At 62.1% G+C, this 23,856-nt stretch overlaps 7 protein-coding genes across 7 annotated transcripts; 5 read left to right on the forward strand and 2 right to left on the reverse strand.

Moving 5' to 3' along the window:
- Positions 1 to 120: 120 nt before the first annotated feature.
- EHS24_000460 (uncharacterized protein) lies at positions 121 to 2,897 on the reverse strand (the record flags this gene model as incomplete). Its single annotated transcript, XM_028616289.1, has 2 exons — positions 121 to 2,324; positions 2,498 to 2,897. The coding sequence occupies 2 exons, from the start codon at positions 2,895 to 2,897 to the stop codon at positions 121 to 123; spliced, it is 2,604 nt and encodes an 867-aa protein (XP_028480146.1).
- Positions 2,898 to 4,430: 1,533 nt separating this feature from the next.
- EHS24_000461 (uncharacterized protein) lies at positions 4,431 to 5,339 on the forward strand (the record flags this gene model as incomplete). Its single annotated transcript, XM_028616290.1, has 3 exons — positions 4,431 to 4,591; positions 4,657 to 4,731; positions 4,814 to 5,339. The coding sequence occupies 3 exons, from the start codon at positions 4,431 to 4,433 to the stop codon at positions 5,337 to 5,339; spliced, it is 762 nt and encodes a 253-aa protein (XP_028480147.1).
- Positions 5,340 to 6,169: 830 nt separating this feature from the next.
- On the forward strand, positions 6,170 to 8,707 carry EHS24_000462 (uncharacterized protein; the record flags this gene model as incomplete). The annotated part of the gene is made up of 3 exons (XM_028616291.1): positions 6,170 to 6,245; positions 6,307 to 6,444; positions 6,531 to 8,707. The coding sequence occupies 3 exons, from the start codon at positions 6,170 to 6,172 to the stop codon at positions 8,705 to 8,707; spliced, it is 2,391 nt and encodes a 796-aa protein (XP_028480148.1).
- Positions 8,708 to 10,509: 1,802 nt separating this feature from the next.
- On the forward strand, positions 10,510 to 11,754 carry EHS24_000463 (uncharacterized protein; the record flags this gene model as incomplete). Its single annotated transcript, XM_028616292.1, has 3 exons — positions 10,510 to 11,130; positions 11,171 to 11,225; positions 11,285 to 11,754. The coding sequence occupies 3 exons, from the start codon at positions 10,510 to 10,512 to the stop codon at positions 11,752 to 11,754; spliced, it is 1,146 nt and encodes a 381-aa protein (XP_028480149.1).
- A 1,190-nt stretch (positions 11,755 to 12,944) lies between these two features.
- Positions 12,945 to 16,720, forward strand: EHS24_000464 (uncharacterized protein; the record flags this gene model as incomplete). Its single annotated transcript, XM_028616293.1, has 2 exons — positions 12,945 to 13,130; positions 13,319 to 16,720. The coding sequence occupies 2 exons, from the start codon at positions 12,945 to 12,947 to the stop codon at positions 16,718 to 16,720; spliced, it is 3,588 nt and encodes a 1,195-aa protein (XP_028480150.1).
- A 526-nt stretch (positions 16,721 to 17,246) lies between these two features.
- Positions 17,247 to 19,162, forward strand: YMC2 (Mitochondrial carrier protein ymc2; the record flags this gene model as incomplete). The annotated part of the gene is made up of 6 exons (XM_028616294.1): positions 17,247 to 17,321; positions 17,521 to 17,634; positions 17,858 to 17,885; positions 18,013 to 18,099; positions 18,385 to 18,730; positions 18,898 to 19,162. 6 exons carry the CDS (start codon positions 17,247 to 17,249, stop codon positions 19,160 to 19,162), a joined length of 915 nt encoding a protein of 304 aa, XP_028480151.1.
- An 807-nt stretch (positions 19,163 to 19,969) lies between these two features.
- On the reverse strand, positions 19,970 to 22,380 carry EHS24_000466 (uncharacterized protein; the record flags this gene model as incomplete). Its single annotated transcript, XM_028616295.1, has 3 exons — positions 19,970 to 20,783; positions 20,835 to 21,761; positions 21,824 to 22,380. 3 exons carry the CDS (start codon positions 22,378 to 22,380, stop codon positions 19,970 to 19,972), a joined length of 2,298 nt encoding a protein of 765 aa, XP_028480152.1.
- Positions 22,381 to 23,856: the final 1,476 nt, after the last annotated feature.

The following is a 23,856-nucleotide window of genomic DNA, read 5'->3' on the forward strand; positions in this document are numbered from 1 at the left end:
ATACATGCATAGCACTGGCAGGGGGACACCCTTGCTGTGCTCTTCTCTGTTTACACGCACCTCTTTGGCTCTGGCACTTGTGACCTTCTTCTGACGCTCTCACCCTTTTCTCTCTCTTCTCTACTCAATCTCCACGTCCACCGTCAAGACGAGGTCCCGACTACTCGTCCCGGCATGGAACGTGAACACGCCCGAGGGCACGCGCCATACCTGGCGCTGCACGTCCCAGACGCCGAGGTCCTTTTTGCGCAGCGCAAACTCGACGACCTGCGCCTCGCCGGGCTCGAGGTACGGTTTAGCGTAGCCGCGCAGATGGCGCGGGGGCTGGTCGTGCTCGCTGGGCGGGAAGCTCATGTACAGCTGCGGGACGGCGGCGCCGGCGCGCGTGCCCGTGTTGGCGACCGTGAGGTGCGCGACGTAGAGCGTGTCGTAGAGGCCATGCGGGCCGACGTGCGCCTCGTTTGTGGGCTGCACCGTGTCCGAGTCTGGGATGTGCAGCGCGCCGACGTGCAGGTCGGTCAGCGAGAACGTCGTGTAGCTCAGCCCGTGGCCGAACGGGTATCGCGGGGCGATACCGTGCAGATCAAACCACTTGTAGTCGATCGCGACACCTTCGTGAAAGTACACGCGGGGCGGGCTGTCGCTGTGCTTATCGCGCAGGATCCCGTTTGGCGGCCAGTCGTCTGCGCGCTTGCCCATTGTGAACGCGAGCTTGCCGCTGGGATTGACGTCGCCCCACAGCAAGTTGGCAAGGGCGTCGCCGGTCTCCTGGCCCGGGTATCCGGCAAAGATCACCGCTTTCACATTCGGCAGGTCGATCCAGTCCTCGACGAGCACCTGCCCGCCGGCGTGGATGACCACCACGACGTCGCCGGCACAGTGGGCCGACACGTGCTGGATGAGCGCCTCGCCATCGCGGTCCAGTCCCAGCGTGGCGCGGTCCCAGCCCTCGACCTGGAAGACGGACACAAACACGATACACACTTGCACCTCGCGCGCGACGTGCGCGATGGCAGGGTAGTGCGCCGCGTCGTCGGCGAGGACCTGGTCGACGCGCAGGCTGCGGCCACGCGCGCGCCGCGCTATCGCCTCAATGGGGGCCACGATGTAGCTCGCAAACGCCGCGCCCGACCCGCCGCCAATCGTCACCGTCCCGTTCCAGTGCCGCCGTCCGGACCCTTCCTTGCAGAACAGGTCGCCGCCACACCCAGCAATCGTCGTCGGGTAGTCTGCGTCCTGGCCAAAGACGGCGATACGCCGCGTCCGGTCGTCGAGCGGGAGCACGCCGTCGTCGTTCTTGAGCAGGACATGCGATTCCTCCGCCACGCGCCGCGCAAAGTCGGCGCTGTCGGGCAGGCGCACGTCGACGTGCTCGTTCCGGTACACGAACCCGTTCTTCCACTTTTCGTCTGCCAGGTCCCATTTCTGGTACGACGGCGTGGTGTAGCCGTCTGCCTGGCCCATGGCGATCCATGGCGTGAGGATACGGCGCACCATGTCGTCGAGCCGAGCCTCTTTGACCAGCCCGTTCTTTACCGCCCTCGTAAGCCTGCTGCCGAAATAGTACGTCTTGGGCAACTCCTGGTCCATGCCGGCGTTGACGCTCTCGACGGTCGAGTGCGTGGCGCCAAAGTCGCTCAGGACGTAGCCCTGGAAATTGAGCTCGTCCTTGAGCAAGCGGTTCAGCGACTCGGGCGACTGGCACGAGGGCGTGTCGTTGATGCGGTTGTAGCTGCACATGACGGCGCCGACGCCGGCGCGCACCGCCTCGGCAAAGCTAGGCAAGTACAGCTCTTTGATGGTCTTGTCGTCCACCATGGAATGCACCTGCTCGCATTCCGACCGACCGCCGTTATCATCGATGGGGCCGTCGCACACGGGTTCTTGCTCGTACAGGAAATAGTGCTTTGCGCACGCCACGAGGCCCATGGACTGCGTGGCCGCAATGGCAATGTAGCTCATCGTCGACGAGAGGTACGGGTCCGGTGTGAACGCTTTTTGTTGCGATAAGCACGAATCCGTGTGCGTGGCAGTGGCAGTGACGACACTGTGCGAGACATACCTTCCCAGTTCCGCCCAGTGAATGGAGATCGTCCCAGTGGCCCACCTGTGAGCTGCCTGCGTCAGTCTCGGACCCAACAACGCCGTGTGTAGCACTGATGGGATGGTGCTCACCGGGCCCAGCTCGACGTTGACGCCCTTGGCCACAAACTCGCCCGCAATCCGTTGCTCCAGTTCCCACACCAGCTGGCGGTCAAAACTCATCACGCTTGTGAACTGTGACGGCCACTGCGTCACAAAGTCGGTGTACCGCAGGCCGGCGGCTGTGCGTCAGACATCAGTTCAATTGCAGAGAGAATTGTCAACACGGTCTCGGAGGGGGGCGACGGGGGGTTGAGGGTTGGTTGGGGGACAGAACCAGCGGAGGATCGCTAGGATCGGCATGGCCCCAGAACAACGGCATGCGAGAAGGGAGAAACACGATTGTTGTGCTCACGACCATCGTTGTAGCAGAAACTCGGAATGCCCAGACGCGGCACGCTGCCCGCGTTGGCCTGACAGGGGCCCTGCACGCCCGATGTCATGTTGACCTTTTCCGCGAGCGTCATCTGCGCAACGAGCTCGGCGGCGCGGTCGCGCGCGAGGGCCCATGCGTGCGCGGACCCGGGCCCAGATGAGGATGCTGATGCTGAAGGGGTCTGCCAGTTGTTGTGGACGGGTGCATCGGGATGGAAGGGAGCGTGCAGGTGAACCTGTGCAGATCGGGGATCTTGGGTTCGATCTCGCTGCTGCTGCCGCTGTTGTGGTTGTTGTTGTTGTTGATGATCTTGGTCTCGTTCTCGTTCGCCCAGCGCGCCCAGGAGCCACGTCACCGCGCGCAATGGAGAGGACCACATTGCCGTGTCGTGTTTAACGAAGGGGCAAAGAGGGTTTGGGAGATGGATGGATGGATGGGATGGGTGAGCCACGGGGGGCGCGGCGCGGGGGTGGGGGGGCGGTCGCAACTCTCTCTCTCTCATGGCGTCACTGATGCGTCACGGCGGTGTGCGTCGGATGAATGGCAAAGTGTGATCTGCCACAGGTGGCAAAAGACCCCCATTCAAAAAAGCCGGTTTAATAAAACCCTGCCAATCTCCCATTAGTCTCGCCTGACGTGATATATGAAGGTGTGCTAAAAATGCTATTAAAAACTACACACCACTGTGCATAGCGCGCTCTCCCTTCAGCTCTGGGACGCGGTGCATTCCCGGAACGTTCAGAGGGGCAAAAGCACGAGCAATGTGCAGGATGCTGTGCCGAAAGGCGCCGAGGGGTTGTGTTTGTTGGCCGTTGGATGGCGTCGAGGGCGACCCTTTCCCCCCCCCAGGCCCGTCCCTTTTAACCCACAACCCCTCATCTGTTTTCCGTCGTCCAGATACAGCTGTGTCTATGCAGGGGGGGGGGGGGGGGGGGGAGCAGAGTAACGTCTATAAGGGGAGGTGTCAGTCTGACATGGCCCGCGAGCTTGCTGCCTCGACAAGCTCGCAGATCACGGAGCAACAACAAAGTAAGCTCACACGTTTGTCTCGATCTCGCGCTGCGGTCGCTGCCGCCTGCCAGCTGCCTGGCAGCTGCCTGCCCAAAAGAGTTAAAAAGCGCCGATAAATAGCCACGGCGTAGCGTCCGGGAGACCTGCGTTGTCGTTGTTGTGTCTGATCTGGGCAGTTTTACATCCGGGCGTGGGGTGGTGTGCCCGCCTGTTGCGGTTGGGACCGTTTGATACAAAATGCCAGAAAGAGTGCGTCAGGGGGCGGCGGCGGCGGCGAGAAAATAGAGTGTGTGAGCTCCCGGCCTGGGTGGGTGTGCCGTGGCTCATGACGCAACAACGAGTCAAGGAGTCAAGGGCAGAGCGCGGGGGGAGAGAGGGCAGCATCATAGTTCTGGCCCAAGGTGTTGGGCGGGCGTCCGAGACCGAAAAGACGCCTTTCCGAGCCAACAAGGCGAGCGAGAGAGGGGCCAGAGCATGAGAGCCCAGGATCCAAGGACAAGCGACACCGTTTACGGCGTGCTGTCCCAGACGCATCGGATCGGCGGACAGACGCTAACACGCCAGCCCAGGGGAGCTCTGCCTCCCTCTACTTTTGTCCGCCAGGCCCCCACTCGCTCGTCGCACACAGCCCACAAACGAGACTTCACAGGGTGTGTCATCTGTTATTAAACCTATCCTTACATTTGAGACGACCCCCACCCACCGTCCACCTCGTGCATCCTTTCTCCACCACCACAAAATCCACAGTCCCCTCTTTCTCGCCTCAGCATTGTTCTCCTCCCCATCCCACTCTCTAGCTCGTTCTCAGCTCTGCAAAAATCGACTGGACTCGGCGTCGCCGCGTCCTCGACTCCCACTCGTTCCTTTGTCGCCCACTAAAACCTCGCTCCTCCCTCACGTCATGGCGTCCCGGTGCGACAAGCCTGGTTGCGCCTGCGGCTCTCTCGTTCTCGACGCCTATACCCCCGGCCGCCTGCCTCCCATGGTCGTTGAGCCTCCCACAGCCTCATCGTCGCGGCCCCGCCGCCGCGTCCAGGTCGGCATGTACGGCGAGCTCACATGGTACGTCGAGGGCCGAGGGCGAACGTTGTTGACCCGCCGGGTCCAATTTTCTGACGTTCCCGCAGGGTTGAGGAGAAACCTCGTAGCAGCGATCGCAAACGATCGCCCAAGACGCCTTCATCTGCTTCGCCTGTCGTCCGGTACGTGCACTGCTGCGGTCGTTGGCGTCGACGCGTAGAGATTGAAATGAACACGGAACGTGTGTGCTGACTGCATCTCCAGCAACCACAGCTCGCCTCGCTTGCCGTCGATCACAGAGGAAGCTCAGCGACCTCCGCGCACCACCAGCCTGCTTGGTATCGGTGCGCCTCGTCCACAGCACAGCCGCCGTGTCGTCTCGGAGCCGCGCTACCACCACGGCCACAGTCACGGACACGGACATGGTCACGGACACGGTCACGACCATGCCGCTCACCACCTAGGCCACCGTCGCGGCCTCGCTCCCCCCGAGCTAGCCATTGCGTGGGACGAGTCGTCTCCAAGCTCCGCACGCAGCTCGGGCCAGGGATCTGCATACACGGACCACAGCGGCTACGACTATGACACGTACCCCGACAGCTATGACGAGCACACTCCTCCTCTGTCCGCGTCCGACTCGCCCCGCACCCCCGGCACGCCCGAGGAGCTGCTGCTGTCGCCGCCCGACTCGCTGCACAGCTCGCCGCACGGGTCGCCCAACGGTTCTCCCAACGGCTCCCTCCACCGTGCCCCGGCGTGGACCTCGCATGCAAAGGCGGGCTACGTCTAGAGAGCTGCAGACTCCAGAGTCCTCGTTGCCGAGCAAGCCGAGCTGCCATCTCACCGTGGCTCGCCATGTCATCGCCTGTGCGCCACTCTGCACCGCACCATCCCAAACCAAACAACGGACACTCATCGCCTCATGGCGCTCCCATCCCCCCTCTCCCCCCCTCACAACGCCTCGCGTATACGCGTACGACCTCACCAATGACACAAACTACACCCCCTCCCCTTCCCATCCACACCCCCCACCTCTATTCCCACCCCTTGCCCGAATAGACGAACAGGACACTTTTTTCGTTTTTATATAGTTCTTTAGCACAACCCCCCACGCCTCATGGCCGCCCATACATGTCCATATCCGCCATTGTGGTTCTTAATGTAACGCTCTGCACCTTAAACCCGCACCGTCGAGTCGGATTGGCGGCGACCCGGGCGCTCCGCCCACGTTAACACCAACACCGCCACACCCGCAAGGAACGGACACAGCGGTGGGAGGTGACGTGTGGCCGGCGGTGTGGCCGGTGTGGTGTAACAGCTGGTATGTGGCAGTTTCAGTCGTCGCCAGAACACTGATCACGGACTTGCACAACCTTGGAGCTGTATACTGCACTGATGGACTGCTCCAGCTCATCGGCGTCTACTTGCGGCATGGTGCACGATGGCGACAGCCTTTCTAGAAGGCTTGGTGTTGACTCACGCACGGACCCGTGCTCTGCTGATCAGTGACCACCCCCTCCCTCTCCAGATGGCCAGAGCGCGAGCCCATTCTGTCAACTCACCACCTCATGTGTTCCATCCACCGTCACCACCACCACCACCAAACTCACTACCGCCATCATGGACTGGATCCCTCGCGATGAGTGGGGACCCCCCGAGGATTTGTTCGATGCGGATATCATCCCAGACCAGATCCGTAAGTTGTCGCTGGCCCCGCATGCTCCTTGTTCACAGACAACAAAGCTCACCCATCCAAGGCGAGAATGCACGCAAGAGCGCCAGGAAGGCTGCTCAGTCCAGCAAGAAGAATCAAGCTGTAAAGACTCCCAAGCACCCTCAAGAGCGTATGCCCAAAATCATGATCCCCTGGGAAGACCGTTCGCGCTTGTGTACACGTGAGCTCTGGTGCTCTGGCGCTCTCCGTCTCAGCGACGACGACGACGACGACGACGACGACGGCCCGTGTGCTGATAACCACCAGCGGAACAGAAACGGCTCCACGGACTTCTCCACGAATGGAACGTTTACAGGGGCCAGCAGCGGCTCGGCGTGTGGTCATTCTACGGTGAAGAGCTTCCCGGTCAGCTGTACCCCATCAAGACTGAACCGGCCTCGTCGCCCTTTGCGACTTACGCCCCACAACCGCTCCTGGCCATGCGAGCTATCGCAGTAGAGTATGATCCCGGTAAACCTCAACAACCATCGTTCTGGAGTCGAACCAAGGGCAAACTGGTGGGCGAGAGGGAGGCCGCGCTCGTGAGGTTCCATGAGACGTGGGGTAACGTGGACTATTGGGGAGACTCGCAGGGCAAATTGACTCCCGACGAGCGCAACAGCATCAAGACGGGTAAGCACAAGCGGCTGCTGCAACGCGACGCGCCTGCGGCGGACAACTATATCACTGGCTCGCGAGGAGAATACATTGAGTTGGTCAACGCGGTGATCGAGATCGACCCCGAGCGACAGCTGGCGGTCAAGGCCGACGCCGACAAGGTTCGTAGATTTCTCAACGCGCCACCAAACGTGGCCAAGATTTCCGTCAACTTGCTTCACGCTCTGCCCATCGAAGACCGCCCCTTTGACCAGGAGGAGCGCCGGGCCTCGTCAGAGTCTGTCAACCAGTTCATGCTTTGCCTGGCCCGCCACCGCGTCACAATCAAGCGCGCCAGCCTCAACTATGACGACCCGGCGCTTGCCCGTAGATGGGACAACCTCGAGCTCGACGCCCCCACGGCAATGTTCCTCATCATGTGTATTCGTGACGAGGCGTCACCAGAGTACTGGCGATACTTGAACAAGACTCTGGCACGTGCGATTCGAGACCATGGCCTGTTGCCGCTTGTCGGCCTGAGGAGACTCAAGCGCTGGTTGCAGTCTGAATACAACCTCATCATTCCTCCCGCCAGCTCGTTTGTCAGCAAGGGCTATGGCCCGGACATGTTTGGAAACTACGGGTACCGCCAACGCTACGATACCAACCACGGCGGTGCAGCCCGCTCCATGTTTACCCACTTTGACAGTGTCCAAGCATGCCACGACCTGATGGTGGCGTACCTTCTTCACGATCCGTCGCCCAACAGGTTCAGCGCGCTCACTGTCGATAAACTGGTGGAACTATTCAAGGATGACCCAAGCAAGGGAGGTACTGTCGTTGACAACGTCACAGCCGACGTCCGACAGCTGGGCTTTGAAGTCGGAGTGGTGTATGCAGCCATTATCAACGCCACGACCGATGTCATGAATGACACGACTCGCTCTGACGCCAACAAAACGGCAGCCATCGCCGCCGTCATCAGCCTCGTCTCGACCGGTGTCTCGACCGCCTCGGGCTTTATCCCAGGACCCTCTGAAGTCGGCGGTGCTGTCAGCAAAGTGACCGACACGGTCGCGGGCGTCTTCTTTGACCGGGTCACTGCACGGTACACTCGGCGGCAGGAGATTGCGAGGGCCCTCGTCAACGAAATTGTTCACCGCTTCAACGTGCTTGTGCTGGGAGAGGCGGACAGTGGGAGCATTCCCAACCTGGACCTCGGCTCCCCACCCAGCGACCCCGAACTGGTACCAATCCTCGTCCCTTCGCCCAACGGCTATCCTGTGTACTGCCGTCCCACTGCACACGACATCAACCTGTTCAAGGATACGGCCTGTAACGCCGTCATTGTTCTTTGCAGCACGGCCGGCGTGACGATGGAAGACGACTGCCTCGCGCTGAGCGGTATGCCCAAGGTGTCGCTCCGCAACAGGGCCGCCACCCAGGACAAGCAAGCCGAGGTGCAACCGCCCTACGACCCGAGCCCGGCTCTTCGTGCCGAGATCAAAAAGCAGTTCCATCAAGACGACGTCAACTTGTGGTACGACTTGGTCAGCGGAGTGGCGCGGGCAATGCACTGGCCCGTGTTCAGCTTTATGACCTACGACTCGAAATTCACCGCCCTGCCCGGATGGAGCCACCAGATCAAGAACGTTTTGCAAAACCCGCAAAACGTCCAGCTGCAGTCACTCGTCGAGCAGCTGAGGGACAGCATTGGAGAGCGGGAGAAGAGGAAAGACGTTTACCCGGGGGAGATTGCTGAGAAGGTTCGCTATTTTTTCATCGACCCTCCAAGGGTCACCTATCTGCGCTCGCTGCACTGCCACGAGGATCCTGTGTTTGATTAGTTGATTAGATCGAGGAGAGTGTACTATGCATATGTGTACATCTTAGAGGACGGGGGTTGGGGACATGTCAAGAGCGTGTGGAGTCGTCCGCGGGTGCGCCAGAGGGGGCGCATGTGCAGTTGAGTGCGTGGCGGTGAATAAAACACCAATAATCGAACAAAATCATGCCCCTGTTGGTTTGTCATTGTCTCCACCTCTCCACCAGCAAATCAAATCAGCCACGCTGAAGGTCAAGCACTGCGTTACCAGCACTGATGACCGACGAACTATGCAACCAGCGTCGATATTAGACTTAGACTGGGATAATGCGTCAACGTATCGGTAACCGGTACACTCTAACCATTCTCGAAGCGATCCCGTCGCCCCAACTGCCAGAATGAGGAAGTGCCTCTCACTACCCGGACACACAGAGATCCATATGTGCTGGTGTGGTGCTAAACGATCCCCACCACCTCGCCCACCTCCCAGTCTCCTCCCACCAAACGCCAAGATATCAAGATTCCGAAAGGTCGAAAGTTGATTGAGGTGGGCAATGCCCAGCATGTTCCTGTCTATCCATAGACATGTTGCCCAGCACGACACAGACACCGGGATACGGACTGAACGACTGGAGCGAGCGACCAGTGAGCTGCATGGTCCACGACTACTGCGTGCTATTCGCTTAAGAATGACCTCTCGACCTCCTCCTGACTCATATTTAGACGTCCGCCGGTCTCGACCCAACGCTGTCGTAACCTCGTCGTTGTAAGCTGCTGTCGTCGGGGGATGCTTCGACAAGGCTTTCCCATGGACCTTTCCCTTTCCCCTGGCCCTGTTTCTTGCTGTGGCCCGAGAGCAGGATTGAGATGGACTGGCAAAACTGAAGTCCAGAGTCCAGAAGCGAGCCCACGTCCAGTGCTGGATGCGGCATTGCGAGGTTCCCCGGGCACAAGGGAGGGCCTGGATGCTGCACCATGACCCTTGGACATATGGCTTCCTGACGAAGAAGCACAGAACAGAGGGTGCTACAATATGTCAGGACTGGACCCGCGACCCGAGCTCTCGACAAACGAGGCACCGTAACGGACGTCAGCCATGCGACCACTGGCGAGGGCCAGAACCTCAGCCTGACATTCGTAACTCGGGCCTGTCCCGTTCTTCGCTCGCTACCAGGCGTGTATTTTCCCTCCCGCTTGCTTGCGCCCATACCTCAAAAGGTGGGAGTCATAGATAAAGGTGAACTGGCTCAGAGCGGTCACCTGTCTGGCGGCCAGCGGCTTAGCTATCGGCTTGCGCCGCCAATGTACGTGTGGTACCTCTTCCAGGAGCCTACGAACAGAGCTGTAGCACCGCTTCTTCTCAATGAAGAGGCTATCCGCACATTAGGGTTCATTAGGTTAAATTGGGTTAATTAGGTATTTGGAGACGAAACACACTACGACTTTGCTACCACTTCTCCCAAAATCCGTAGTGCGTTTCTTTGATCTTTGAAAAAGCCTCCGTCCATAAGAACAACGACTGTTTTAACAGTCGAGATATTCGGCGTGCCTCTGGCATTTGAACTGTATTTGACGTGTATTTAAAATTTCTATTCCCAACACGAGCGTGACGCGGAGACCCACCCCCTCTCCGCAAAAACAAGCCCCCAGGCGCCGCCTTTGCGTCATTGCGCCTGCCTCCACCGCCGCACAATGCACACACACACACCCACGGTGCAGAGTCCCGGGCGGGGCTTCGTTTACTTTGTCTCACTCGCGCCGGATCGCCGGCCATCTCACCGTCTGTCACTTTCCTTCCACTCACCCTCTCACCAACCCCCAGTCATGGCCACACAGTCAAACACTGTCGATGCCGACGCGGTCGACCTCTCGGCGACGGCCATTCAAGCGTTCCTCGCCTCGCTGCCAGAGGTCGCACTCAAGGCGGCGCCCAGCACGCATCTGCCGACGACGCTCCCCCTCTCGTTCCCATCCGACCTCCACTGCGTCAACCTCCTGACAGTCCTGCACCTGCTCCACACGTTGTTCTCGCAGCCTCAGCACCGCCGCTACTTTGCCGAGGCAGACACCACACCGTCGGACACGGCGCTGCGCGGCGCGCTGGGCATGTTCCTCGCGTCGGAGACGGGGTGGGACAATGACAACCTCCTCTCCGCCAAGGCTTGGCGCGAGGACCTGCTGAACGAGGCCAAGGTGGCTGACCTGTTTGACATTGAGATTCTCAAGGAGCGCCAGCACGAGACGCTCCCCATCAAGGTCGGCGAGCGGTCGGCGCCCGCCGTCGCCGTGGTTGCGGACGTTGTCACCCTCTTCCACGACCTCGGGTACTCGATCGACGCGTCGTGTATTGGCGAAGAGGTCCTGGCGCTGCTCACGGTGGAGAAGGAGCACACGGCGCAGGACGTCGACCAGGCGCTGGCGTTTGCCCAGGACTTTTGCCATCGCGTACGTTAGCCAGAGCTCTATCCAGTTGCTAACCATCCAGGTGGTCACGCTCATGCCGCTCCTTGCAGACCCGTACCCCGATCCCAAGGGCCAAGGTGAGCATCTGCTTGGCTGCGTTTAGTCAATAGCTGCCCTCCCCCACTGACACTCCCAGTCCTCCCCGCTGCGCCGCTCATGCTCCTGCAAGACCTCGCCCACCGCTTCCCCAGCACGCCCACCATCCCGCTCCCCCCTTCCGCCGGCCTGGCCAACATCTCGCCCCTCCCGCTCCCCATCGACCTGCTCCTGCATTTGGGCATCGTCCAGCCTGACAAGCTGCCGGGCGGGGACGAGCTGCGCCACGCCACGGGCGACTGGTGGGTCGGCCGCCAGCCGGACCTGTTCACCCAGCCCGACAGTGCGACGCCGGCGGGCGCCCCGCCCAAGATCATCACCGTGTCGCGCGCGACCCTAGACGCACTGTGCAACGCGAGCGTGCAGGCGTGCGGCGAGATTGCGTCGCATGCCCAGTTTGGCGCGGTGGCCTGGCAAAAGGGCCTGACGATGGTGGACGTTGCGCACCTCATGGCGGGGCTGGACGGCGTGCTGGACGCCCATGGCATGGGTGTGCGTATTGTCCTCTAGGATGTTCTCTATTTATCTTCTTGGAGGTGTTCGTTTGTGATTTCTTTTCTGGTAGACTGGATGTTCATTGTGGCCAGCCGAGAGGGGGTGTATAGATGCCATGACGCAAGGACTGTGACTGACCGTGGGAGAGTATGCCGCGCCTCTGCGATGTGAGACCTTTTCGCGTCAACTGCCTGACAAAGCGTAAGCCAGAGCGCTGCCAGAGCCATTTTCGGCGTGGCGGGAGCAAACGCCAGGTATGCCATGTCGAATGGGTGAGACGCATGGGAGACGCTCGCTGCCCACCGCAGGGAGGGAGATGAAAAACAGGGGGGAAAAAGGAGGAACAAGGGCTACTCCTGGCTGGCGCATGTCGCCGCCCGCATGTGTTTCTTGTGCTGCACGCTGGTACACGGGTACGCAAAGGACATCCGTAGCCAGCAGCTGGCTGCACGCGTGCAATGGACGGAGCCAGAGGCGGGCACCTAGGCAAGAATGTGGACGATGCAAAGAGCCGAGCACATCTCCAAACCTTTTTGGTGCGACACACACCGTCTCCCATGTGCACGAGCGCGCTCGCCGCCACCCCAGTCCCTTTCTCCCCCACCCCGCGCCGCCTGGCCCGCCCAGCGTCATTACACCGTTCCATCACATCCACCGCCTTGACCTTGTTTCCTTTCTTTCTTCCACACCCATCATCCTCCGCCCAGCACTTGATGCTTTGCCTTCCCAAAAGGCAGTAACACGCGCTCACACGGCCGGCAAAGACCCCTTGGGGTCATCGTCGAGCCCCCACACTCCTCACCATCACCATCGTCACTACTGCAAACGTCTCTCCCGTCCCACGCTAAGGGTTTGCTAGGCCCTTTGCTTCTTGCGAGCAAACCCCCACCCGCCTTGGTCATACTTTTCAGTTGCTGCCTTGTGCACGACAGCGGCCTCGCCTCCCCCAACATCCTCCCTCTGGTCGCGGGCTCGACGCGTGCGCACACCGTCCATCTCATCTCGCACACCCGCATTCCACACGGTCGCACTCCCATCCGCCCTACCGTTTCAGCACCTGCCTTTCCGTCTTCTCAAAGGCCTTTCCCCCTCTCCGACTCTCCTCCACCTTTCACCCCCCGCCGCCGCCGTTGCGACCCGGCAACGGCTCCGGGCGGCTCGCACACCTCTCCAACTCCATCCTTGCCCCCTACCTGTAGCCCACCATGGTGCTTATTAACGACAAGAAGTACGCTTGCGCGACATGTATCAAGGGCCACCGTGTCTCGGGCTGCACGCACACCGACCGACCGCTCTTTGAAGTCAAGAAGAAGGGCCGGCCGGCGACGCAGTGCCAGTTCTGTCGCGAGAAGCGCAAAGGCGGCGCTAGCACTGGCAGCGTCCACAACAAGGTGGGTAACGATGTGCGCCTCGTGCGTGTGGGATCAGTTGGCAAGAGCGGGCGCTGGCGGGGCCGTTGGAGCCGCGCCGCACACCGCCACGCTTCAACGGTGTCTTCGCTTACTTTGTGTGGGCGTTTTTCGGGCTGCCTGACGAGCGCGAGAGCGAGGGAGTGAGCATCATGTGCTGATCCGGGCAGTGCTCATGTGGTGACATCAAGAACCAGCCGCCCCCGACGTCCATCATCCTCAACGCGGCTGCGTCCTCGTCGTCATCTACAGTTCCCAATGCCCCGCCTTCCATACCACCCCCGTCCGCTGCGCCGGTCCAGGCGCCACCGGCGAGCACCACCGTCATGCCAGCGGCCGTCGCTCCTGCGCATCCCTTGCCGACTCCCGAGGTGGAGACCAAGAAGGGCATGCCTGGCTCCACCCCAACATTCCCGAATGGCCTGAGGGACGTGCACGAAATGGCAGCGGCCGCCCAAGCGCTTACGGGCTTGGGTGGCGAGAGCGGACAGGCAGCCGAGCGTAAGCTGCAGAACCTCCTCAACCCGTGCCACTGCTCGACCACAGGCAAGTGCAAGTGCTGCCAGCCCAAGCGCGAGCGTGGGCGCCAGTCACCGGCACAGAGCAACACGCCATCACGTATCGACACCCACGTCCAGGTGACCGACAGCCTGATTGAAATGTTCAAGACCAAGGCGACGACGACGACCCCGTCCGAGGGCGGTACCTCGGGATCGGGGTCTTCCACCCCCCAGCAGCCCACTGCCCCCTTCTCGTCGCTGCGTAGCCTCAACCTGGCAATGACGAGCACCACATTGGCATCACCTGACAACCGCCACCGCCCGGCACACACGTCCCCGCACGTCCACAAGGCCAAGCTCTACTCGCCCTACGCGACCAATGGCAGCTCTACTCCGCGCCACGCCGTCAAGGCTCGCAGCGAGTCGGTGTCGTCGACCCACAGCTACGGTTGGTCGGGCTCGACGTCGAGTGCGTCCCCGCGCCCGCCGCCACCGCGTATCCGGCCCCTTGCCGACATGAACAAGTTCCTCGGCGCCGTGTTCAAGGAAGACGGGTCGGTGGCCAGCGAGATCCCACGGTCAGCCCTGGGGCTTCCTGGCATCCACACGTTTGACACCATGGCGTCCAACGGCGGCGCAAAGGTCGAGCCCATGGAGATGGATGTCGACGGGCCTGTCTCGTTCCCGACCGCCGAGGACGTGGTCATTGGGGCATGTACGTGTGGCGACGGGTGCGAGTGCCCCGGGTGCGCCACACACGGTAACCTGGCCTCGTCCACATCGTCACCCAAGGGGGACCACTCGCACGAGTGCGGCGACAGCTGTAAGAGCTGCTTCGACTGCGGTGACCATCTGTCGATCCCGTCGGGTGTCATGTCCATCGAGCACCTTATCCAGCTCGCTGCGTCCAAGGTGCCTCCCAACCCGCCTCACGCTCGTGTGGCTTCCGAGCTCAACCCACACGACACGACTGTCATTCCCTCGGTGGCACAAATGTCCGAAGACGCCGCTCGCGCATTCGGCTTGGTGAAGCTGAAGCCGCTGGAGTGCTGTAATGGCCGGTGCCAGTGTGCTCCAGGCCAATGCAAGTGCGAGAACGAGTGCTGTGGATGCTGTGTCCGCTGTCTGTGCGATGACGACGGCGACACGCTCATGGCCGACGACGAGCCGCTCGAACCGCCGCAGAAGGCGTCTGGCGGATGTTGTGGCTCGAGTGCGGCGCCAGCTGCCGCTGCTGCCGCTGTGCCAGCGAGCGCCCAGCTTCTGTCGGCTCAATCCGCGTCCCCGGCAGCCCTGTCGCCTACTGGATCCCAGCAGCGCCTACCTTCTCCGGCAGGCAGTACGCCCTCGACAGCGGGTCTTGCCACGACCACGCCGCCCAATGGGCCCGCAAGCGGCGTTCGCCGTGCGGCGTCCGTGTCGCGTGCCAAAGAAGCATCCAACGGCAGCCTGTCGCGCCGTGTGTCTGTTTCTGGCCAGCAGTCGGCCACAGGCGCGCTCCAGAGGGCGACATCGCTTGGATCCAAGTCGGCATCCAAGTCGTTGGCCCTGCATCCCAACCACCCTCGCCCCATCCTCCCCAAACCCATCACAAGCGCTGGTCGTCTTGCCCCTCCCCGCTCGGCGTCCAACAGCAGCCGCCAGCCGAGCCCCGTCCACCGCGGCTCGGCGTCATCCCAGGCGTCGCTCAACAGCAGCCCCTCGCTAAACCCCGTCGCCCTCCCCGGTCCCTCGGACCACCTCCAAGTCCCCGATGCGCTCCAGGGCTCAGAGGCGGGAGGCACCGACGGTGGTATGGCCATTGGCGTCGACGACATTGCCACAGCGTTGGCAGCGTCCGACGTCGACTTTATGGCCTACCTCAATTCCCTCCTCCCCTCGGACGGTGAGGCGTCGGCATTCTCCATCGAGCAGGCCATGTCGTCCACATCCGCCTCCACCTCCACCGCCCCTCCTGACATTTCCCTCCTCAACCTCCAGCCCACGACAGTCCAGACCCCCCGCGCGGCCGACTTTGAGTCGTCAATGGGCGATATCCAGGAACTCATTGCTGGCGCCCTTGCGCAGCAGGGCATGTTCAACCGCGCCGATGCCCACACGGATCCCGAGTTTAACAACTATCTCCTGTCAATGCAGGCTGGCACCGCCGGGGGCGACTTGACCGCTGCGGAACAGCCGGATCCCAGCAAGATGTACTACGCCTCCTATGAGGATACTCGTCATCTCATGAACCCCCTCGGTCCCATGCCGCCCATGTCCCAGACTGGCGCTGCATCGTCGTCGTCCGCGCACGTCTCGGCTACCCAGACACCACCCCAGCAGCTGCAGGGACCGACCCCGGGAGACGACTTTTTCCAGACGGACAGCAACTTGCATTACTTTGAGGGCTTTGGCACCACGTTCCCGCGCCAGATATCGCACCTGCCTCCCGACGTGCGTGCGCCGTCGCGTACGAGCTCGCACGGCGAACAGGCCCCCGCCCCCGCCGCGGCTCCCCCGGTGCCAGCCCCGGCTCTGCCAGTCGAGCCTCCTGCCCCTCCTCTGCAGGCGGTTGTCAACCCGGACATCATCGACCTGTCCAAGCCCCTCAACCCCTCCGACGTCGACCGTATCCTCCAGGCCCTCCTGACCCAGCAGGCGCGCCAGGGCGGCGCGACCTCGGACCCGCCCGCCCCGTCCATCAGCCACGGCAACAGCAACGGCCACAGCCACGAGCCCCCGCCAGCGCTCACCCGCTCCCAGCCGTCGCACACGAGCACTGCGCCGTCCGAGTCTGCCGGTCTCGACCCGAGCGGCGGCATGGGCAGCGTCGCTGCCGACCCGAACACCATGTTCCCCGAGTTCATCTTCGACGCCACGGCCATGGGGTGTGCGGGCCTGCAGGTGGTGGAGCCCATGTCACATGTTCTGCCGGGACCAGGCAACGGGCAGAACCCGGACCAGAGCCAGAGCCAAAACCAGAGCCAGAACCAGAGCCAGAACCAGGCCACCACCGCCGCACAGCCGCATAATGCCTGGCTGAGGGAGGCGTGGGCGCCCGACCTCCTCGGTCCGTCGCAGCCGCCTGCGTAGGGTGTAGGTGTCTGTGCGTTTCTTGTACGGAATATGCCGCGAGACAGAGAGGGAGAGAGAGGGAGAGGAGGCAGCGGCGCAAGTGTGCGGCCGGCAGATACGTAGATACCGAGTTCAGCGGACGTCCTCTAGACATGTATCATTGTGTATGAGCATATGCCGGGAGCTGTTCTGTTGTACCATGGCCATGCATGACTTGACCTGCGTCCCCAGCGTGCCCCAGCTCTACGTACGCTGCGGCGCTGGCATCTCGGCTTCTGTATTTTCCAACGCCCACCCGGTTGTTTTCCATTTAGGACCAAAGGATATTTCCATTCCTTATCTCCCCCCGGCGCGGACACGCCGAGACCCGGCCGGCATCTGTCAATATCCAAGGGATCAGGCAGCGTCAAAAGTGAGTCGGCAGTGCCTCGCGGTCGTCAACGGGCCCTCCGCGTTCTCTCTCTCTTTCCTTTCTTTTCTTCCACACCACACACCACACCACTCTTTTTTTCAACCCCCACGCACCCACGGCTTAACGGAGGTCATGGGGCTCTCACAGTCGCAAAAGGACCTGGTGGGCGGGTCGGTCGGCGGTGTCGCGCAGGTGCTCGTTGGACAGGTGAGTAGGGCTGGGCGTAGGCGAATCGGTGTCGAGGGGTTTGATCGAGCGCGTTGCTGCCATGCTTCGTGCTCTGGGCCACCCTGCCCTCCAGACCTCTCCCAGGAATACTCATGGAGCAGCGCGTCCCTGGCACTCTTTCATCAGCTCTCTTTACAGTGCCAGAGCTGTTCCGTACGAGCCCAGCTGACCACCGCAGCCCTTTGACATTGTCAAGGTCCGCATCCAGACCGCCGCTCCGGGCACGTTTGCCTCCCCGCTCGAATGCGCCAGCACACTGCTCAAGAACGAGGGCCCGATGGGCTTTTACAAGGTGAGCAGAATTCCGGTCTGTCGGTTTGCGTGTCGTGGACGGACGCGGGCGGGGGAGCCTGCGATACATGGTGCACCACCCCCAGTGGCCTTGCTGCTGCTCGAGCCGAAAGCCACGAATGGGTCCATGCCCATCACTCGAGGGCCGTCGCCCACCTCCCTGATGGGGCACACACGATACGCGATAACGATGGGACGTCGAGCTTTGGGGCTAACGCGCGTAGGGCACTCTGACCCCGCTCCTCGGTATCGGTGAGTAGCAGCAGCAGGCCCAGACAGACGCCGGGGGCTGCCGTAGCGTACGTGACGCAAGCAGCCGACGACCAGTGTCGGGCCTCCCCAAAGGTATGCCTAGATGTACTGACTGCCCGTTCTCCAGGTGCCTGTGTCTCGATCCAGTTTGGCGCGCTCGAGTGGTCGAAGCGCTTCTTCTCGGAGCGCAATGGCGGCAAGGAGCTTGGTCTCCGTGAGTCCTCTGGCGTCACGGTTAGGGAGGGCGTGCAGCGGCCGATGCTGGTGTGGCGATGAGGTTCGAGGTCTTGGCCAAGGTATCGAGCTCCTCCTGTCCGTTGTCGTTGAGCTCGACGGCTGCACCTTGATACATCTCCACCCCCGCAATCACCGTGAACAAGTCGAGGAGGGGAGCTACGGTCTAGGCGGTCGCAAGCTCATAGTCCTCCTCGACTCCTACCCCCGTGCCTCCCTCCTACCTCCCTCCCTACCCCCCCCCCCCCCTGGCTAACCCCCACAGCCGAGCTGTACGCCTCGGGCGCCATCGGCGGTCTGGCCAACACGGTCGTCGCCGGCCCCGTCGAGCACATCCGTATCCGCCTGCAGACGCAGCCGGCCAACGCCAAGCTCTACTCGGGCCCGCTCGACTGCGCCGCCCAGCTCATCAAGTCGAACGGCCTGCCGGGCCTGTTCAAGGGCCAGGTGCCCACCATGTTCCGTGACGGTATCGGATACGGCTGCTATTTCGCGGCGTACGAGTGGCTCGTCCAGAGGCACATTCGCGAAAACGGCGGGTCGAGGGCGGACATTTCGCCCCTGTATGCGGTCGGATACGGCGCGGCCGCTGGCTACTTTCTCTGGGGCTCGTGAGTGGTTTTTTGGTGATGTAGAGCGAGGCTGGGAGGGGGACGAGGGGAGGCGCGGGGTGTAGACAGCTGCCGATTCACCCCGCGCCCGACCCAACCCAACCCACCTCGCCACACCACGCCACGCCACGCTACACTGCCATTTCCGCCCCACTGACACCCCGCAGGATCTACCCCATCGACGTCGTCAAGTCCAAGCTCCAGACCGACGCGCTCAACCCGTCCCAGCGCAAGTACAGGGGCATGCTGGACTGCTTCGCGCAGACGTGGCGCGCCCAGGGCTGGCGCGGCTTCACGGGCGGCCTGACCCCGACGCTTGTCCGTTCGCCGTTCGCCAACGGCGCGACGTTTGTGGCCTTTGAGATGGCCATGCGCGCCATGGGCGGACCGGGCGGCGCGCCGGACATTCCTGTCCCCGACGCGATCGTGTAAAGATAAAGAGCAGAGGGGAGGGGAGGGGAGGGGAGAGGAAGTGAGACGCGACGACGGACGATTGGGTCTTTGTGGCAGGGAGGGAGGGCACAGGTGGTGGTGGCGGTTAGAGGCAGGGGAGGAAGGCGGGTCGCGGTTGTGGCAGATACCGGGCGCGTGCCCGTGCTCGAGTAATAGATGCATCTCGGTGTCTAATGGCACCTTGCCTTTGGCTGCAGCAACGAGGTCGCGACAGCGGCAGCCTGACGTCAGTATGTATGCGTCTGTGGATCTTGAGATCCCAGTGATATCAGTGAGCCTGGGGTCGGTCTCTGTGCGGCACGGTTTGACACCAATGTCTATTTGTGTGTTTGGCTGTCGCCTACAGATCCAGAGGAGATCTAGGACAGATCCACTTTGCTCAGCTGCGTCGTTGTTTGCACAGCTGCGGCGTTCACATAGACACGATGCATTGCGGAACCCGGGTAAATGCTGAATATACAGTAGGTATGAAAACGCTCTGTTTGAGGTGGATGGAGGGGGGGAAGGAAATGAATGACGGGACCCAGGGGCGAGGAAGGCGGGCGGTGGAATGGCTTGGGGGGGGGGGGGGGTTAAAATGGAAGAAAATCACAGACGGGGGTGAAGCAACAGGTCGCCAAGAGGGAGATAGTGTTTGGGACACGAGCAAGGGAGCAGACCGGGTCCTGGGGCCATGGTGGAACACGGTGTAGTTTTGTGCTTTGCGGCCTATTAACAGTGGGCCGACGTTTCGTCAAGGCCTGGTGGCGCGCGGCGATAGATATCCATTGCGACAGACGGCTTCATCTACTTTTGCTGGGGCAAACGCAGGGTGATCCGCCTTGGGGGCCCATCGCTGTTCGGAGCGGCGCTGGGCGTGGACGTACGCGACTTGCGGCCGTTGGCGGCGGGGCGAGCGACGGGCACCGACGTGGCGCGGGGCGCGGCAGGCGTGGGCTTTGCGGGCTCGGCCATGACGACGTCCTCGTCCTTGAGCGCGGCTTCCTCCTCCACGACCTCGTCCTCCTCCTCGGGCTGCAGGCCAGAGTGCATAAAGCTGAGAATGAGGTTGGCAGCGTCGAGGTCGGCGCGCGTGGCGTGCTTGAGAGCCTCCTGCGCAACGCGAGCACGCTTGTCAATCTTGGCCGGGGCCACGGCACCCGCGCGAATCTTGTTCCAAAAGTCGAGCTGGATAATCTTCTCGGGGACGCGGTAGCGGCGGTTGTTGATGACCATGTCCTCGTGAGGGATAGCCGCGCGAGGCTCCTCGTCGGCAACGACGACAACGTTGCCGTTGTTGTGCTTGCCGATAGCGCCGACATCGACCGTCTCGAGCCCCGAGCGGACCGTGCGACGAGCGGGCATGACCTGGTCCGAGTGGTTGGGGCACATCCACTTGCGCATCGAGGTGGGCATGGACGCCAGAGGCGGCGAGAGACAGTCAAGGTGCCAGTGGAGGTTGCAATAGTCGCACGAGACGATGGGGCGCCAAGATGCCTCGGGGTCACTGGCCAGCGAACGCATGGGGATCGAGCTTCCGCCGCACTTGTAGCATGCAACGGGACCCGTCTTGGGGTCACGCAGTCGCACGGGGTCGCGCTCCTCAGCAAAGCCCTTGCGGCTGGGATTGTCAGCGAAAGAAAAAAGGCCAAAAAATGTGGCAGCGACTCACTCATACTTGGTGCGGGTTCCCTCGGCATCCACGTACTCGCCGCGTGCGCCAGTAGCCACGCCGACAAAGAACTGGCGAATCTCCTGCGGGAGACGGAACTGGGTAGGGTTGTCGTTGTCAAGCTTGTGGCACATGGTGCGGAACACGGTCTTGATCGGCCCCTCCTTTGCGCGAGCAGGCGAGTCGACGGTGCCGCGGCCGCTCTCACGGTCGTGCTTGCCACGGTCGGCCTTGCACTTGTTACAGAACCAAGTCTCCTGGGCAGGCAACTCGTCGATGCGGAGAGGCGGGTCGAGACACATGAAGTGGAACGAGCGGGGGCAGCCATCACAGCACAGGAAGCGACCGATACCACGGCATACGGAGCAGAAATCCTGGTTGACAAAGTCGGCATCGGCCTTGCCCTTGCCCTTGATCTTGCGGGTTGCACCGTTGCTGGTTCCCGCGGCGTTGACACGGGCCGAGCCGCCCACTCGCCGACCACGGCCGCTGGCAGAGACACCAGAGCGAACGTGTGTCTCGCCACCACGGGTGGGGCGAGCAGTCTTGTTGGCTTCCTCGCGGGCCTCGCGGGCCTCACGAGCTTCACGAACCTCGCGCTCACGGACGGCACGTCCCGACGATCCCACAATCGACTGCACCTCGGCGGCCACATCGTTGGACGTCGGCGCGCCAAAGATACTCAACGCATCGCCACGGGGCGGCGCATCGCCTGCCGGCGTAGCGCGCGAGCTCGGCGCGCTCGATCCGTCGCGCGACGTGCTTCCACGCCCGGGCGTGCCGCGCGGAGTACCACGGGGCGTACCACGGGCAGGCGTGCCGTTGGCAGTCGCCGTCGCAGTGACAGGGGTACCGGCTGCACCGGTGCCCGTACCGGGAGAGGATGCACGTCCGCGGCGAGGGCGACTGATGGGGGGAGGTGGGGGTCTGGAAAGAGAGGGTCAACATCAAATGTCCCATGCGTTTAAATGCGTAGTGTGGCAACATACTCTGAGCGGCGCTTGCGTTTGCCCACGGCACCCGTGGCGGGCGAGTCGGTGCGCTCGCGACCGTTGGGCATAGCGGTTGCGGGGATGCGAAGGATGACGCTGGGACCGTGGGAGGGAGGCTCGACGGGGGTGGACGCTGAGGAGGCATCCATGGGGTCATCCAAGGCCAAGTGGGCGTGCGGAGTGTGGGTGTTGGCGGCAGTGTGCGCGTCGTCACCGGGGGGAACCTGTGGTGAAGCGCCGTGCACGCCGCTGGCAGAGGGCCTGGCAGCTTCCTCGTGCGTGGGAGCGGGTGACACAGCGTTTGTCGAGTAGGGAGAGTTGCGGTCGTGTGTAGAGTTGGACCATGGTTGGACGGGTGCCATCGACTTTGGTGGCGGTTCAGTCCAGGGCGGTGGCGGCACGTCGCTGGCAGAGTTGGTCATGGCAGGTCCAGTGGCGAGCGGCGCGTTTGTCGCTCTCGACGGTGCTGGGATGCTGGCGACGGCAGGAGGGGGAGGGGAGGGACGGGGGAGGGGGTGTGCGGCGTAGGACGCCGTGTCGGGGCCGAGAGACATGAGGCAGGCGCGGGAGGCAGGAGGGGTTATCGCAAGAGCGAGTGGACCGCACGGACAAGGACGCCTGGTGGTGGGTCGCGCACGAGGGTGCTCGCTGTGCGAGTGGGTGAGGGGTGTGAGGAGGAGGGTGTGGAGCGGGGTGTGCGCGCTGTGATGCTGGATGCAATGCTGGAGGAGGGGTAGGAAGGAGGAGAGGGAGGATGGAGTGGATGTTTGCCGTGGTGGTGGTGGTGAGGAGGGAATGAGTGATGAGGGTGCCACATTGACCACCCGCATTGCCCCCCCCCCCGTCGTCGGTCCCCCCCTCCTGCAGCCCCCGCCCGCCCGCCTGCGGACGACCTGCACACCACAGGCGACTGTGGCGGTCAGGCGCTTCGTTTTCGGCGTTCCATTTCACCGATCAACGAGGCACTTTTCAGCGTTCATTACACATGCATTCTAATTCATTACAATTATGTATTCTAAACGGATTACAACAGCTTCACTTTCATGACATTCACATGCCCTACACAGTCCCCCTCCTCAGTCGCATCAATCCTCCAAAACACAGTATGCATCCTCAAAGAACCATTGAATCACAGTCTATGATACCGTAGCTACCCACTCCTCCTTGTCACAAGTTTCCAGCACCCTCCATGGAGGAGACACGGGCCGTGAAAAGTGGTGCCACGCCCGCCAGCCCACCGTGCGAGGCTCTGTGCCCGCCCATTAGCAATTCAGAGCATCTATTTGCCCCCCTCCTCCATGTTCGCAAAACGCCACCGCCACAAAGCCGGACACACGCAAACCACCGTCGGCTTCTCACCAAGCGCGTGCGTCGTCTTAGGCATCCATCCGGTGCACAGGCGAGAGAGAGACGGAGGCCGTCGGCGGAAGCACAGCTCTGCAGCTCTGCAGCATGGGACGTACGTGGCACAGACAGAATGGGAGACGGAACAAACCAGGCTGCTAGCGTCACGTCAGCGCGCCCCAACACCTACTCCTCCTCTCCCTCTCGTCTATACCGTCGCCGTAGCTTGGCAGTGGCGCAGAGGATCAGAGGATGTACTAAACTGCGCCGTAAGCGGACAAGACACTAGTGTCAGCATGACCGTTTGCCAGCATGACCGGTCAATGCCAGTGTGGCAAGATCAATCCCTCTGCGCGAGCTCCCGCCCACCGGCCACCCGCAACAGGCAAGCATTTGATTTCTTTGTTTGGCCCTTCCCGGCGGTCAAATACGGCAGAAATGGGCTGCCGCCTCCAAAGTGTACAATCGAAATCATCCTCCACTCAGGCCACTCAATCGCCCCCACCGCTGGCCACCATTAAAGACAAACCGTACATCGAATTAAAAACCATGACGCTGGTGTATAAAAATGTCTGCCCCTCTTCGACCCACCCCTCCACCTGGAAAGAAAGGGCGGGAGATACGTGAGCTTTTTGACCCAATGCCCACAGCACTCGGACGCGTTCAACCCGGTGAAGGGGATCGCG

The sequence above is a fragment of the Apiotrichum porosum genome, assembly GCF_003942205.1.
Source record: "Apiotrichum porosum strain DSM 27194 chromosome Unknown scaffold_1, whole genome shotgun sequence".
NCBI classification, from domain to species: Eukaryota; Fungi; Basidiomycota; class Tremellomycetes; order Trichosporonales; family Trichosporonaceae; genus Apiotrichum; species Apiotrichum porosum.